Genomic DNA, 16,855 nt, shown 5'->3' on the forward strand with positions numbered 1-16,855 from the left:
CGTAGGAACCGCTTCTCACCATGCTGGTTATTCACCAGGCTCTCTCCCCCACTGGCTCTCTCTCTTGCTTTCTCCGCCTTTCTCTTTCTCTGTTTACATTGCTCTCTCTTTGAGGTAGCCGACGCCGGTCCGACGTCATCGCAAAGGTCAAAGAAAAGCAGCGCGAGTAACTATATGAAAAAACCCACTATTGCACCGGAAAAAATGGATTTGCCTTCTAAATTCATCAATTTATTTAAAATAAATAAAATATCGGATTAACCAATGACAGAAATAAAATAATATATCTATAACTTTATTTCTAATAAATATAAAAAAAAGAAGTAAATGTTTTAACCTATAAAAATATTTTAAAAAAAGTTTATTTTTTGAAATCTTTTACAGTACAATATGGTGTATAACTTGTTTGAGTGTATTAAAGCTTTTTACGAAAATTTAAGGCATCCTGTAACTGTGGGTTGACCATTCTACATGCCCCGAGGGGTGGTGGTGCGGATGGCGTGGGGTGACTTCGGTGGGTGTCCAACCATATGGTCAATTCAATGCACTGAGTAAATTGCTCCTTGGCGGAGGCAACGCTTCATTTGGTTTTCAAATTGAATAGGAAGCGTCGCGACATTGTCGGGCGCCTCGCTGCCACCCACTTTCCCGAATATATACTCCCCACCGCCCTTGCATTTGAGGATTCGTCCTCCGCTAATTGAGACATTTGTCAGTTTGCGCAAATGAGCCACCATTTCTCAAAGGCACCCTCTCATTGACCAAGGGAATTAGGAGACGGAAAGTAAGGACGTATTCCCGACAGCAATTTGGCATTCTAATCGATTATACCCAATGGAATTTTTTTAAATATTTAGATTCAAAAACGCTTTAATGGAATTTTTATTTAATTTTAATACCTTTTCCTATTTTGGGCCAAATATTATAATATAACGGACAAGGAATTTATCCTGTAACAAATATTTCATTGGTTTTTTTTGACCAGTTATAATATTATTATGCATTGGTTACTTCAAAACTGTACGCTTAGTCAGCTTGGATGGCGTTTTTCTTAAGTTTGTGGATGAACTAGGAATGTCTGGCAGTCGGCCCTTTTCAGTTGGTTTAGGCTTTTCCAACTGTTCCGTTGTCTTGACTTGACTTGGCTTCTTAGTAATTTTTTTCCCAGCTGCCGACGATAAAGGAGTCTTGGGTATTAATTTCTTCTTCTTTTTAACTGACTTCTCCGGAGATTCTTCTTTGTCAAGGGCCTCCATCTCAGACATCAATGTCTCGAAGGTCATGTTCATCAAAAAGTAGCGACCTTTTGAATGTACACTTTTGTAGGTTTGGTATAAAAATAAGTTGAAGTATCTCACCATCGAGTTTCTGCAGGAATCCCAAGCGATGGCCCATTTCGAGGGTTTGTTTCACAGGCTCTTTTAGCTCATCTTGCGTTATTTCTGTGTTTTTGGCTATGGTCACCAGTATTTCTCGCAGTGTCGCCGGCGCTTTCAGCAACTGAAGTGTGTGCACTATAATAGCCCCATTAAAGTTGGGCATTTTTCCGATATTTGTGTAATTCTACTACTGTATAAACGTGTGCTATCACTAAAATCGGTTCTAAGAACTGTGAGTTACGTGCAAAACACAAAATACAACTGGGCAGCTGTTAGTCAGATTTCAGTGACAACCAAATTCTCAGCATGCTTTAATTCAAATATTATCAAATCCTACACTTTTAAGTGCAGTTAGTGCTTAATATGTTATGGAAATCTATTAATTAAAGGAGAATAGTACATATTGATAGAAAACTACCTCTATCTTGACCCTATTCTGCTCGCTGGCATTTGAATCCTTGACCAAGTTTGGACCGCCAACCAGTTGGTAACAAGACTTACGTAGACTGGCCGACGTCAAGCGCTTATCTATCAGCCTTGCAGAGGCTGGCCAATATAAGCGGAGTTAGCCATATCTATCAATAATCCCCAACTCACAACAACAGAAGTGGTAAAAGAATTGAGCAAACTTTGCCGCTCAGCGTTCTCCAATATTGGCTTCTGATATTTACATCAGGGACGCCTTTCTGCTGACGTTTTTCGCCACTGCTGTCCCTAATCAGCGTGGTCTAAATATAGAATCCCTGACCGCCCACACTTTGGTAATCGAGCCCAGAATATATACCATATGGAGCTTTAATTAAACTGGGTTGTGCAAAAAAAAGGCACAAAAAGCGAATGCAAAGAAAACAATAAAGGATGTTTATACGCAAGCCAAAGTTTTCGATATCAATCATGTTTATAGTGGCAATTAAAGCCTCAACAGCTGCCAAAGTCAACTGACAAGCAAAGATGTCAATGCTCAGTCATCTTCAACTTCAGGCACTAGAAAAATTCGATGAAAAGGCGAACAGAAAGCACTATATAAAGTTAAAATATTATTAATGCCTATTAAGTACAAAAACTACGCCAGTTCCAGGGCTGCCAAGGACAGTTGGAAAGCAGTGCCCCGTTTACTCTTGATATTGACAGCCAACGGTAATTTAATCAAAAAGTGTCAGAGCTTGCCATATGGCTGCCACTGAACCGAACGTTTGGAAGTCAATAAAAAATGTTTAAAAAGAATGTGACAGCTAGAAATATATCGTTTCTCCGATGCTCTTTTACGTAAAAATATATAGCTCAGCATGAAAGCCTTTTCTCTTTTTTAAGTAGTTTTGATATTATTTGGCAATTCTATTCAGAAATATTCATTTAAAATTGAACTAAACAATAAAATATTACAAATATTTCAATGTAAAGTAGTTAAATAACTTTTAAAAGTGAAAATGTACGCGCAGAAACGAAGCCAATAAAATGAATAATTGTTCAATATTTCTGTATGAGCTTCATCTTTACGTTCTATTTTAATAATAAAATAAACGATTCACGGAAAAAGAACAATAGGATCTTAAAATCAATAACGAACATATCCAATGGAAATTTTATGTGCATGTTTGCATATTAATTAAAACGTAAATTTCGATGTAAATAAAAATGCAACAATCCGGTGATTTACAATAAGTTCTTGCACATTTTTTGTACTTTACTTTTCTGGCCCTAAATCACATTAAAGTATGCTATGATTTCTGCCTAAAGCTCAGTTTTCTTTTTCTGTTTGCCAACCTGCCGTAAATGTATCTGTATGTATGCAAGGATGACTTTTGTGGGTGGGTTAAATTCTATTTGATTTCCGTTTCGTATAGACCTAAAAATAGAAGCGTCGAAAAATCAGGGACAACAGCTCTTCGCCCAAAGCGAACATTTATTTAAAATGTTTGATGTTTTCCTCGGTTAAATGTGGCCTTTTGACTCCAGCCCAAAATGAAACACAAACACCGGACAAGCAGGAAATTCGTTTGTTGATTGTTTTGCCCCAACGTTCTGCACTCTAGAAATAAAAGAATTTCAAAATGGCAACACACTTGCGCACGGAAATTCTTTGCTCAAAATGCCATTTAAAATGCAGTACAAATGTTATTTTAACACTTGTCACTGAGCACAGCCATAAAACACGAACGAGGTATTTTATGAAGTCGGTTGGTGAAAGCAGAAGGCGTGTTTAGAATGACACGCTTTCCACTTATTATTTATGGCAAGTGAGAAAAGCTGAATTGTGAACAATGCTAGCAACGGCTTTTATTGGACAGGAAATTCATGCATATTTACGACTCTGAATGGATAGGCTACAAGTATTTAGGTAAAACACTTTAAATAAAATACGGATGAAATAAATAACACACCTTTAAACTATAAAAAATCAATACTTAACATTTGACTTATATATATAGATTTAAATACCCATTGCCTTTCTGTCAATGGTTTCTCTCGATTCACTGAATTGCTTCAAGTTTAATTTGTTAATCAAATACGCTTAATTGAACTGAAATCTTGTATACCAAACGGACAAACACACACACATACACACACTCTCACATCTTCTTTGACATTTATGCGGAGTCAACCTATAAGCACACAGTGCGACCCATAGGTGAGTGTGCAAGCGAGAAGTGTGTGTACTTGTGTGATAAACGGCAGCCTCTGCAGCCTGACAGTTATACTTGCTGTGTTTTATTCGAAAGGATGACCTGTCCGGCAACCCCATCCCTTATTTTCCCTCATTGTGCACTTACACAAAAAAAAATACACTGGCGAAGCATTAATCGCTAATTATATATTGAATTTAGCATATATTCATATTAACACAACTTAATAATCTTTAAAACCAAGGCAAAGTAGCATGCCTGAATATAAATTTTGTATATATTTAAACAATATATTTGAAACGAAATACAAAAATTTTAAATAGGTTACATTTTGAATTAATTAAACTGTCTTGTTAAACAGGCATCAAAATATCATAGAAATCTCCAAATAATTTTTTGACATTTTTTGTATTACATATTTAGTGATGCCAGCTTCAATTGTTTCAATGAGCTCCATGAAATTTCTTTGCGTGCCTCGTGTTCTCTGGTGGTCTGTCTGCAGATCATGTTCTCTGTGTATGAAGACCATGCAAGTGACAAATTATATGCACAATGGTGGGGCATGGTGGTTGGGGGACTGGGGAGACAGATGAGTTGTGTGAAAGTGTCAGCATCAGTGTCAGTTTGGGTTTTTCCAAGTAAAATGTTTTATGAGCAGGCAGCGAGACATTTTTGGCCTTGGTAAAATATGAGTTGCATTTTGCAGCTCCCTGAATACGGGCAATAAACTGTGACCTGCTCCACCTATGTGCCAGATACATACTCGTACGTACGTACGTATCTGGTATCTCGTATATCAACTAATTGCAATTTGTTTATTGTCCATGTGTGTGTGGCATCCTTGTTTTGTGGGCTTTGTAATTTTGTTTTATGTCTGGGACGTGCCTTCTTGGCCAATTGGAAATTTTATACCCATAGATTGGCAATTTTAATTGACTTGTTTTCCACAGCAAAGCAGACAAGACAGCTGTTGCGAAATGTGATTTGCATATGGTTAATTCACAAGAATTAAAGCCAAGCCCGTTTGGAGCTGTCTAAATATCAACAATATATACTGTACTGTTTAAGACATTTTGATTGGGCATAAGCCTCTTTTCTAGCTTAACCAGCATTAAGTGAGCTCCTACACAGCTTGGCGATGCCCAAAAGTATGCCACATTAAACATTTTCCAGCAGCAGCAATTGTACGCTCTTCAATTTTTCCCCAACTCAATTAATTGAAGCCATTTCTTTTGCTTACTTTCGTGGGGGCTGTTGTTCGCCCGGTTCCACTGTCACAAATTTTCTCGTCTGACGCTGATCGTTTGCGTCATTTTCATGCGGGCAACTTTTACGCACTTGCGTCTTAATTACTCACACCGCATTTGGTACGCCTGCGTTTTTCCCCCTTTCGACCGACTTTTCCGGACTCCCACCGTTTCCATTTCATGTCTTGGCTTAAATCCTTAAGCTCCTTTCACAGCTTGCCTGTCTGCAAGCCGCTTTCTACATTTGTTTTACACCCTGCGGGGAGTTTCGATTAAGGTTGTAAAGCCATTTAGCCGAGAGTGATATGTACATGTTTGACGAAAGATTTGTAAATATAAATAAATACGCGCTTATTGTTTTTCAAATTTGTTGTTTATTGTTAAAATAGCAAGGTAATAAAAGCTGAAGAGTTTTGGCTTAAATTCACGCTTCATTTATATAAATTCATATTTGGGTAATAGATTTTCATTAGTTTAATTTTAATAAGTTTTTTATTGTGGCTTGAGAGAGTATTTCTGAGTTCGTTTAGCTACCAAATCAGTATTTTTTATCAGGATTTTCCTTTTTGTGACGCCCACTCATTCAGTAAAAAATATAGGCTAAGTGGCGCTTACTGCTTTTGGAGTTTCGCACTTTGATATATACCCTTAAAATAATGGCTATACGTATGAATTTACAGATACAGATAAGTTGTGGTAGAAATTAACATAATGGAATGGATGGAATATATTTTAACTGTAACCTATTCTTTGTAGTTTAAGTTTTATACTTATAATCCAAAAAAGTGTATTTGTTCGTTGGCTATGAAGTTTTCCATGGCAGTCTTATCAGTTGGGAAGCTTAGGCAACCGTTCGCGGGTTACATATAAATTTTCCCTTTGTGCGGCTCCTTCATCATCCTCCCCCTTTTCCCTCACAAATCATCATCATCATCGTTGTGTTCGAGGACCGCTGCAACATGTTTGCATTTCATTTGTTAGCAAGTTGTCAACCTTTTATCTATGTTATTATGTCTTGCCTACTTTGCTGTTCCTTTTTTTTTTACTGGCTTCGCTCCTTTTTGTACTATTTTATCTTATTTTCCACGCTTTTTTGCTTAGCTTAAAGGTAAGCATTTAAAGTTTTTCCCGAATAAGATAATAGCGAGCTGTGGGGGCGGTGGCTTGTCATTAGTCAAACGTCATGTCATGTGAATGGGGCGTGATGAGCGTGCAGCGAATTTATCATTGGGCCGCATCTAAGATAAGACCGGGCCACGCGGCGTATGCGCAATAAAACAAATTAATACAAATATTAATCATACGCCGCGTGGGACCAAAATGCCAAAGATCAAGAAGTGGCAGGCCAAAAGTGTAAGCGAAACATCTGAAGGGTCAGCCACGTGCAAAATTCTAACATCTCTCATTTCCGATGCCCAATCCAATTGACTCGCCACTGTGAAATGGAAAATTGTCGCAAATGGGCTTTCAAGTTTGGGTAATTGCTATGCAAATGTTCATTAATATTTAATAACATTGGTAAAGGAAAAAATTACATTGGTATATAAAAATAAATATATAAAACCAATGTTTATAAAGCGAAACTTTACCAAAGCGTGCTTAAATATTTGATAATGTCCTTTGGCTGGTGGTCATCAAATTGAAGTATAACTTGTTGCGTTTTGTGAAGCTGAAAGCTCCAAATTGGCTTCGGTTTTTCGATAGTTCCTTACACATGCGTCATGAGAGTGGGTGGCAACTCAGAGAAAGAGTGACAGAGAACGATTTTTCGGGGAAAACTGAGAGAACATGAAAAATCGACTCATTGTTGAGAGCTTGTGGACGTTTGAGTGTAAATATCTGAGTGGGAACATGCCATCTTCGCAGTAAGCGAACTTGCTAAGTTTAATAAAAGGTTACACTTTGTAAAAAAAACCTATATTTAAATCAACTATTATTTAGTTTTAAATTAAAATGCGTGCCTAAATTTGCTGACTATATAATTAGGACTATACTAGTACAATATGAAATTGCTGCAATTTCTAATGGGGCCATTTATGAACATTTCTGCAAACAAGAGTTCTAATATTTTAATTTAATTTAAAGTGCGGTTTACTTTCCAACTTGTTGACTTTGCTTGGAACTTGAATGCAGCCATTCCCTTACTTATGCAGTTGCTTTATTTATTTTTTTTACCATAGTGCGTGGCTAATTAAATTTGTTGGCTTACACGCACACACAGACACACTGAAGTCGCACAAGGATACGGTCACACAGATAGTAAAAGTATGTGGCCCCCTTGAAAACCCTTTCCCTGTCATTCCTTTGGTGTGGAAAACTTAATTGCATTTTTCCAAGTTTGCGGAGAGCATATCGCTTGGCAACTTTCCCCCCACAGCTGGGCATTATTGATAATACCGAGGTAGCACCCGGTTGAATGACTTTGACTTTCATTTATGACTGGGCACTAGGTGTTTTTGAGATAATTTTTGCAAATAGTTTTATGGTCACGCATAATTCAATTCAGTGGGAGCACTTTAATTACGATTTTCTTTATTTTATTATTCTCCGCTATTAAATTTTCCAACCCCACCCCTTAGTTTGCGTAATTATTGGAGTGTGCACATATTTGTTTTATTTGGAAATGTTTCTGCATTTCAATTATGAAAGTATGTGTTTGGAAATGGAAATGAGCTCCCAAATATTTCGCGGCTATTTTGTAAACAGTTTTCCCTGTTTCGTTGCCATCCACGCCAAATTAAATGCACTGAAATATTATCAAATACATTTTAGATAATTTTATCCAATTGTTTTCATTTTGGTTTATGATATTTGTTTTGCGGCAGGCTTCTAAGCGAGCATAAATTTGTGCTTTACAAGTAATATGAATAAAAACGACTTTGTTTATTTTTATGCAAACTAATTCTATATAAAAGTTCAACCAATTAGCGCTAATTCATTTTGTTTGGCTTAATGTGCAGCAATTAATCATCTTAAATATTCAATTTTTGTTAATAGATTGACTATTAAATGGCGTAAATATTAGCGCTTTTAGTTAGTCTATTAAAATGTGCAAACAAATATTTAATCTAAATAATGTAGACTTTTCCCAATTAGCATACACTTAGTATATTTGTATTAGGGAATGAATACTTTTTTTAGCTCAGGGATAGACCGAAAATAATGATTTATTAATATCTATATTGCTAATACCAACTATATAAAATATAATATTTTGGGCGTAAGGTATAAAAGAATAAAAGTGTTTAAAAATAACAAACAACTTTCCTACAAGCAGAATTCATTTACATACAAGCCCATTGGAATTTTCATTATTTTGCCATCAAACCTTTGATGCCAAGCTTAGTACGTAGTCTCTCTAAACACTCCGACATATTTAAGTGGTGTAAATTGAATAGAAAATAACTTCCGGTATATTATATAAATAATTCATCGATTTGGCTGGCCGCAAGAATTCGCACAGCATTTTCTGCCGGCCGGACACATTGCTCATACGCCAGGTTGGCCGCATAAAATATTGAAATTGTTGACCAAAACACAATTTACACATACATTTTGCATATTGACCAATCTCCGTGTGTGCGTGTTGGCGTGCAGGAAAAGTTGTTGAATGTATTTTCATTTGCATTTGTGCAGACTTAGCTGATTTTGCCATCGTTCCGCTGATGTTTCTTTTTTTTTTTACATTTGCTATCTGGGTTTTGGTTTTATTTGATTGCCGGTGTGGCAAAATACATTTAAAGTAAAAAGCATTTAAATTAAGGGCTTAGACCTTCGGCATTTATTTACAAGCATTTACTATTAATTAACTGGCTTACATTTCGATTCTATTCAAAATCTGTTTATTTTGCTTATAATTCGTCAACAATGGTTTAGGTCCGAATTTGGTAAATTTCAGTAAATTCTATTTATTAAAAAGATTGAGTGGCATGTACGGAAAAAAAGAATAGGAAATCAATTTATAAATTTAACTCAGTAACTTTGCTCTTTGACTTGTTTATGTTTTGCCAATAAAACTATGTTTTTCCAACAAAGTGAAGCCAGCTCCTTTCTCAAGCTTCGCATACATTTTCAGTTATAGCTCTCCTTTTCTACTTGAATTTATGATTTGCTTTTAATTAAAATAAATATTTTATGGCTTTCGATAAACAATCTGCAGAGGAGCACAGGAACAGAAGTGGCAAGGCAACACAAGTCAAACTTTCGTCTCGAACTTGAGAGGGCAAAGTTGATTGAAAGTGAAAAACTCTTTGACTTTAATAATTTTCCTTTACTTCTCCGCTTCGTTTCAGGCATTGCCAATCCGAAAGGTGTAAATAATTGAGGCCTAAAACTTGGCCCCTGTGTTTATCCAAGTTCAACTTGTGGTCGCCCATTTCACTTTAAGCAACATGACACTTTTGCCAACAATTATTAAAGGCTATCTCAACAACTCCCAACTGTTGTCAAAACAGAATCTCAGCTTGCAATCTCTGATTAATACGATGAAAATCAACTATTACTAATCAACGATTAATAAGAGAGTTTTGCCTGAAAAAAAATGGCAGCTGCTGTCCTGGAAATTAACGAAAACCAATTGGAGCTGGTCTGCGATGAATGCGATTATTACGGCGCCACCGACACCATATTTATTGATAATAGTACCCAAACTGATGGCTATGACGATGATGAGTCTGAGCTGAAGCCTTTGAAACCCAGACTGAGTCAGATTGTGGAAGAGGAAGTGGAAATGGAAGGGGCAGTCAAAGAGGAAGTGGACACGCAAGTGGAAACAAACGGTATACAAAGCGATAGCAATGGCATTAGTGATGTGAAAACCACGATAATCGGCAATGAATCGAACGAGCCGGAGCAGAGCTCTGAGGAGGAGCCTCCAGTTGAAGCGAGTGTACCACATGTTGTCCAGGAACTAGTCGAGTCCGATGATGAGGAGGAAATCGACGATGTGACCCGGCTAGCGGGCTTGACTTTGGGCATGGGCTATGCCCGCATTATAGACTACGATAACTTGCGCATTATCGAGCATGTAATCGAAAGCGACGATGAGGACGATAACAATGTTGCGGCAGCTGGTACAGCGGCAACATCAGCGGAATTGCAGCAGGCCTGCCATGATTTGGTGTCTTTCATCGGTGAAAGCTATCAGGTAATCGAGAGGTCAGGTCATAGTCGCGAACCCCCCGCAACTTTGTCGGTGGTGGACAACAACAATAACAATCGAAGCAGCGAAGTATCTACAAACGGTCGTGGCGCCATCACCGATAGATCAAAATCCACCCGGAAAGTGCACAACGGGTTGCAGGTAAATCAAAATGCTGGATGCAGCAGTGCAACTGCAACCAGCAGCAGCAACATCAAAAGCAACAGCAGCAGCAGCAACAACACTGCTGCAACATCTAACAGCAGTGCGTTGATAAAGGCTTATAAATCGAATCTTACCCCATTGGCGCCGCCCTTTCAGCCCGCCGCCTTGAAGGCCAAGCAGCCGCAACAATCGTCGCTGCCCAGCGGCAACATGTCTTCGGTGACGACGACAACAACCACAGCTTTGGGCTATACCGCCTATGAGCAGACAACGGTCTACTATCAGCAGCAAGTTCAACAGCAGCAGCAGCAGCAACACCCACAACAGCAGCAACAGTTGTCACCCAAGCAGCAACAGCAGCAGCAGCAGCCGCAGCCGCAGCAGCAGCCACTCTGCGCTCAACATGGCGGCTTGCCGCATATTCATGGCGCCCAACTGCTGCCCGTGCAGTTGATAGCCCTGCCACCGAATGGAGTAACAGCAGCAGCAGCGGCAGCTGCAACAGCAGCAGTAGCAGCAGCAGCAGGAGCAACTGTGGCAGCGGCCGGAACTCCAGCAGCCGCAGCAGCGGGTGGTGCCGCAGCAACGTCTTTGGCTGGCGCCGCTTGGCCACTTGTGGAGGCGCCAATTTACATCGACATCAATGGCGAATATCGCAGCTATTGCCCGGCACATGGACCGCCGGCCGTGGCAGCCCCAAATGGCGCCATCGGCCATCATCCCCACATTCATGCCCATCCTCCGCACACCCATTCGCATGCCCATCCTCCCCATTCGCATCACGCACAGCAGCAACAGCAACAGCAGCAGCAGCAGCAGCTTCATCATCACCATCAGCAACATGGGCAGCATCAGCAACATTTGACGCCATCGCCAGTGACAAATGTTAATGGAAACATAGCACAGGCAGCAGCAGCAGCGGCAGCCGCAGCAGCTTCAGCGCCTAGATTGCTGCTGCAACTGGACGCAGCAACTGTCCAGCAGCAGCAGCAACAGCAACAGCAGCAACAACAGCATCAGCAGCAACAGCAGCAACAAATCGTGGCCGCTGGCAAGCGTAGCAAAGTTTATCGAGGTGAGTGGCCGTTTTATGACATTTGTTGTACAGTTTTTATTCCTGTCCATGATGCCCGGGGCTATTTGGGTCCATATAGTTTGCCCAAAGAATGGCCCATGCACTGATAAAAAACAGTGGATCCTGCGATGTGACCATTAATCGTTTGTAATCAGAGCATGTTTCCATGTGGAACCTTTTACATTTCAACTGCATTAATTTTCTCCAAATGAAGTTTGTAATGTTTGAAACATTACATTTATGTAATATTAAGAACATATTAAATTCTTTTAATATTATTCGCGTTAATATCCAACATTTCTTTCAGTGCACTGACCACATATAGAGCCTGTGCGATCTAAAGTGTCTTTCCTGTAACTTTGGCCATTACTTTCCGCTTTGATTCATGATGCCAACATGTAGGATGAGAGTTACATGGAGCACCCGAGACCCTATTTCCGAACCTCTGCCCCTTCTCGTAGCCTCTTTTCGAACCGTCTGGAACCGGCCAGGGACTTAATCAGTTAAGCAAAGCCAACTGAGATGGCTAGCTAACTTGGCCCTTTAGTATGTGTGTCGCCGCAGTCTGGGTTAAAATTAATTTCGAAACCGTTGGGCGCTGCCTTTGTGTGCGGATTGTTTGCTTTTTGGGCCTGGCCAAAGGTAGCGAAAGCATTGGTTAAGTTCTTGGCTTGTTTGCCCGGCTTATTTGCCAAATAATCTGTTTGTTTGGCCATGCAATAAGTAGTTCTGGCCCCGGCGCCAGTTGACATAGGCAGGTTGTACTGTGTCTTGCCATCGACGAGATGAGACCAAACATGAAGCGCCGAAGGTGAATGCAAATTAAGTGGCAATTGTTTTAGCGGCTATCTTTGCAATGGAGAATGAGCGATGGCTTGTATATATATATTAATAAAGAATATACTATCTAAAGCACGTGTATGTATGCTTACTTAACCAGCTGCCTATTGTTTGGACTGTTTTTGTCCACCCACTATATCAGTTGCACAATCCTCAACGAAAGCCCAGCTCTATTTGTCCGTCTTCATTGCCCCGGCTATCAATGGCATCCGTTTGGATCGACACCTGGCAATTGGCCTCCAGTGATGGCTGTGTCCCCTGTTGACTTTATCCGGCGACATCTAATCGGATTCATTTTTGCCATTTCAGCTGTGTTTCAATTTGCATTTGCCGGCGACCGAGTCCTGGGGCACTCATGTCCCTATCTGCTCGAGTTCGCCGGATCGCAGGATAGTGCATATTGAAGTCATCACAGTTGGCGACACTCCCAGGCAATTTTCTGCGCCAACTTGACCATATCCAGCTGTGTGTATGCAGATGACACTGTGTCACCAGAGTTCCCGGATTCTTTCAGTCCATCCTCCCGCATCCCCCCCATCATCCATCCGTTGTTTTCCCCCTTTTATTTTTGTTTTTGTTCCACTGCCAAGTTTTCCGGGGAAGTGTTCTCCTCATAGCTCCGCTCATTTTGAATGTAGATTTTTCCACTGGTCCGCCACACGCTGTGGTCTTATGGACTTCTCGATTTTTATGTTTGGCCCCATGCAACTTTGTTGCCATGTTCGCCATACCATCATCTCGCATCTCCCTCTCCATTGTCCCTTTCGCACGCACTGGCTACAATTGGTGTCCATTTCCCATTGTTGCCTGCGCCGCTTTTTCGCAAATTTTCACTTACACATACGAGTTTTGCAGTTTTTAACTATTATTTTTTTTTTGTTTCCATGCCCGGCTATTTGCCAAAAACATTTTTTATCTCCGTTTAGCTATATTTCTCTCTACACCATAGTTTTCGCGCTCTCTTTCTCCGTTTATTCCCTTTTTTTTGCAATGGGTTTTATTTGAGTGCTGGTTTATATTTTTTATATTTGGGCGACTTCTTTTATGAATATTTTTAAAACTATTTTTTTTTTTTAGCCCTAGTCTAGTTTTCAAAAGTTTTTTATTTGTATTTGCCTATAAAAGTATTAAGCGGTTTTTACAAAAGATTATTTTTGAAATCTTTAATAAAATCATAATTGTACTAATTTTTATTATATCTAATTCCTAACTCGTTCATGGTTTTATATTAGTTATACATCTATATATCTTATTTATATATCTTATATTTATATATCTAGTTTTGTAAGCAAATCAAAGTTCATTTAAGTTTATATTACTATATAGCCTAAAGCTACTATAACTTTTGGGTTAGTGTAGGCCGAAAACTGCGGGAATTGGTTTCCTGGATTGTGAAAATCTCTTGGCTTGTTGGCTCTTTGGTGAGAGTAAAGTGCGTACCATGTGGCATGCATCATTCTTGCCGACTACACTCAGTCAGTCGACTGTCGCCAATGTCCATATCCCTGGGCAATGCACATCCTCGAACCCAACTTCGTCCGCATCCATGTCCATTTCGATGCTCCCATGTCCAGTGTCAATTTCTACCATTCCCATTCGCCTTTCGCCTGCCAGTTGAGCGGATTTCTTTCTCCGTTTTGCTCACTCTTTGTTTTTTATATCGTTTTTTTTTTTCTCCTATTTTTCTTTTTTTTTTGGGCTCTGGCCAGTGCAGGATCAGCCGCCTGTTGTCATAATTTTAGCACTCACTGTGCGTTCTGCTATTCTTTTTTTTTTTTACTGGAAATGCGTTTTCATCCCCTTCCAATGAATTTAATGTCATTTGCTCTGGCTGATTTTTTGCACTGACTGCGTTGAATTTGTTTATTTTTCATGGTGTAATTTATTTGAGACTCGTTGCCGCTGCCACTGTTTGTTGGTAGTTGGGTAGTTGGTAGCGGCATCCCATTGGTTTATGGCTTGTAAGTTGTTTATTATTAATGTTTGGCTTATGCTGGCAGTTGTCGGGCCTCCACTGGGCTTGCTTTTCGGTTCAGCTCAGCTCGGTTCGGTTCGGTTTGGTTTGGTTGCACTTTACGGGCATGAGCTCATAATGAAGTCATAGTTATCTGCCGCGCCCCCCGCTTTTTTCCATATCTGTGGGCCATAAAATATACGCGTATGCGTCATATTGCGACAATGCTCGGTACCCTCCCAGTTCCTACCCGCCTCTACCCCCTCAAACCCGACTCCATTCCCGTCCTCTTCATTTTCAGCTTCCGAAAATTTCCCGCTCCCATTTTCCAGCCGCACTGCATGCTCTTGTGCATTAGCAGCACTTATGTATTATTCGCATTAGTCATGCAGGGTATACTTTATGTGACTATACGTATGTACCTACATATGTAGTACATATATACACGAAGCTAAAAATGGATCAGGCCTTGAGTTTTTATTTCATTCATCACAATAGTAAATTCAAGTTTAGTGTGCTTGAATTATCTCTATTTTCATATATTTCATTTGAGCGATAAGAAGTAGGAGACTTCAAAGTTTTTAATCTAAAAACGATTTAGAAATTTCTCTCAATTCTAAGAAAACATATTTTGTGGAATATGAAAAGTTCACTATCATGAGAATTTTAATCAGGAACTAAGGAATAAAAGCAGCACTTGTCGTGCGGAGTAAATCAGTTCGATTTTCAACTTGGTCGTGATAATGTTTAAGCTTCTTATGTTAGTTATGTGCTGCGCCATAGTGATCGAGTTTTGCTATGGAATTCCTCAAATTATTTCTGACGAACCAAAATCGGAGAGTATTACCAGCAAATCGACGATGAATGCTGTATCTAAAAACGAACCAGATTTTGACTATATTATAAAGCAGATATTTACTATTGATGGTTACGAAGGGATAAAAACTATTGCTGACGAACCAAAATCGGAGAGTATTACCAGCAAGTCGACGATGAATGCTGTATCTAAAAACGAATCGGATTATGACCAGATTATAAAGCAGATATTTACTATTGATGGTTACGAAGGGATAAAAACTATTGCTGACGAACCAAAATCGGAGAGTATTACCAGCAAGCCGACGATGAATGCTGTATCTAAAAACGAATCGGATTATGACCAGATAATAAAGCAGATATTTACTATTGATGGTTACGAAGGGATAAAAACTATTGCTGACGAACCAAAATCGGAGAGTATTACCAGCAAGTCGACGATGAATGATGTATCTAAAAACGAATCGGATTATGACCAGTTTATAAAGCAGATATTTACTATTGATGGTTACGAATGGATAAAAACTATTGCTGACGAACCAAAATCGGAGAGTATTACCAGCAAGTCGACGAGGAATGATGTATCTAAAAACGAATCGGATTATGACCAGATTATAAAGCAGATATTTACTATTGAAGATTACGAAGGGTTAGAAACTATTACTGACGCACCAAAATCAGAGAGTATTTCCAGCAAGTCGACGATGAATGATGTATCTAAAAACGAATCGGATTTTGACCAGTTTATAAAGCAGATATTTACTATTGATGGTTACGAATGGATAAAAACTATTGCTGACGAACCAAAATCGGAGAGTATTACCAGCAAGTCGACGAGGAATGATGTATCTAAAAACGAATCGGATTATGACCAGATTATAAAGCAGATATTTACTATTGAAGATTACGAAGGGTTAGAAACTATTGCTGACGAACCAAAATCGGAGAGTATTACCAGCAAGCCGACGATGAATGCTGTATCTAAAAACGAATCGGATTATGACCAGATTATAAAGCAGATATTTACTATTGATGGTTACGAAGGGATAAAAACTATTGCCTACGAACCAAAATCGGAGAGTATTACCAGCAAGCCGACGATGAATGCTGTATCTAAAAACGAATCGGATTATGACCAGATAATAAAGCAGATATTTACTATTGATGGTTACGAAGGGATAAAAACTATTGCTGACGAACCAAAATCGGAGAGTATTACCAGCAAGTCGACGATGAATGATGTATCTAAAAACGAATCGGATTATGACCAGATTATAAAGCAGATATTTACTATTGATGGTTACGAAGGGATAAAAACTATTGCTGACGAACCAAAATCGGAGAGTATTACCAGCAAGTCGACGATGAATGATGTATCTAAAAACGAATCGGATTATGACCAGATTATAAAGCAGATATTTACTATTGATGGTTACGAAGGGATAAAAACTATTGCTGACGAACCAAAATTGGAGAGTATTACCAGCAAGTCGACGATGAATGATGTATCTAAAAACGAATCGGATTATGACCAGATTATAAAGCAGATATTTACTATTGATGATTACGAAGGGATAAAAACTATTGCTGACGAACCAAAATTGGAGAGTATTAC

The 16,855-nt window shown here is 39.1% G+C and overlaps 2 protein-coding genes across 2 annotated transcripts in view; one reads left to right on the forward strand and one right to left on the reverse strand.

Annotated features, from left to right (window-relative positions):
* Window positions 1-882: 882 nt before the first annotated feature.
* Window positions 883-1,638, reverse strand: LOC117139612. Its single transcript, XM_033302062.1, has 2 exons — window positions 1,359-1,638; window positions 883-1,303 (listed from the first exon to the last, which is right to left on the reverse strand). Exons 1-2 carry the CDS (start codon window positions 1,540-1,542, stop codon window positions 1,008-1,010), a joined length of 480 nt encoding a protein of 159 aa, XP_033157953.1. The 5' UTR covers window positions 1,543-1,638; the 3' UTR covers window positions 883-1,007.
* Window positions 1,639-9,551: 7,913 nt separating this feature from the next.
* Window positions 9,552-16,855, forward strand: part of LOC117139585 (fibronectin type-III domain-containing protein 3A) — a 105,866-nt gene continuing 98,562 nt past the window's right edge. Inside the window, exon 1 of the mRNA XM_033302002.1 lies at window positions 9,552-11,630. Coding sequence (XP_033157893.1) covers window positions 9,791-11,630 — 1,840 coding nt within the window. The 5' untranslated portion in view covers window positions 9,552-9,790. The remainder of the gene's footprint in view (window positions 11,631-16,855) is intronic.

This window comes from Drosophila mauritiana, chromosome 2L (assembly GCF_004382145.1).
Source record: "Drosophila mauritiana strain mau12 chromosome 2L, ASM438214v1, whole genome shotgun sequence".
Classification (NCBI taxonomy): Eukaryota; Metazoa; Arthropoda; class Insecta; order Diptera; family Drosophilidae; genus Drosophila; species Drosophila mauritiana.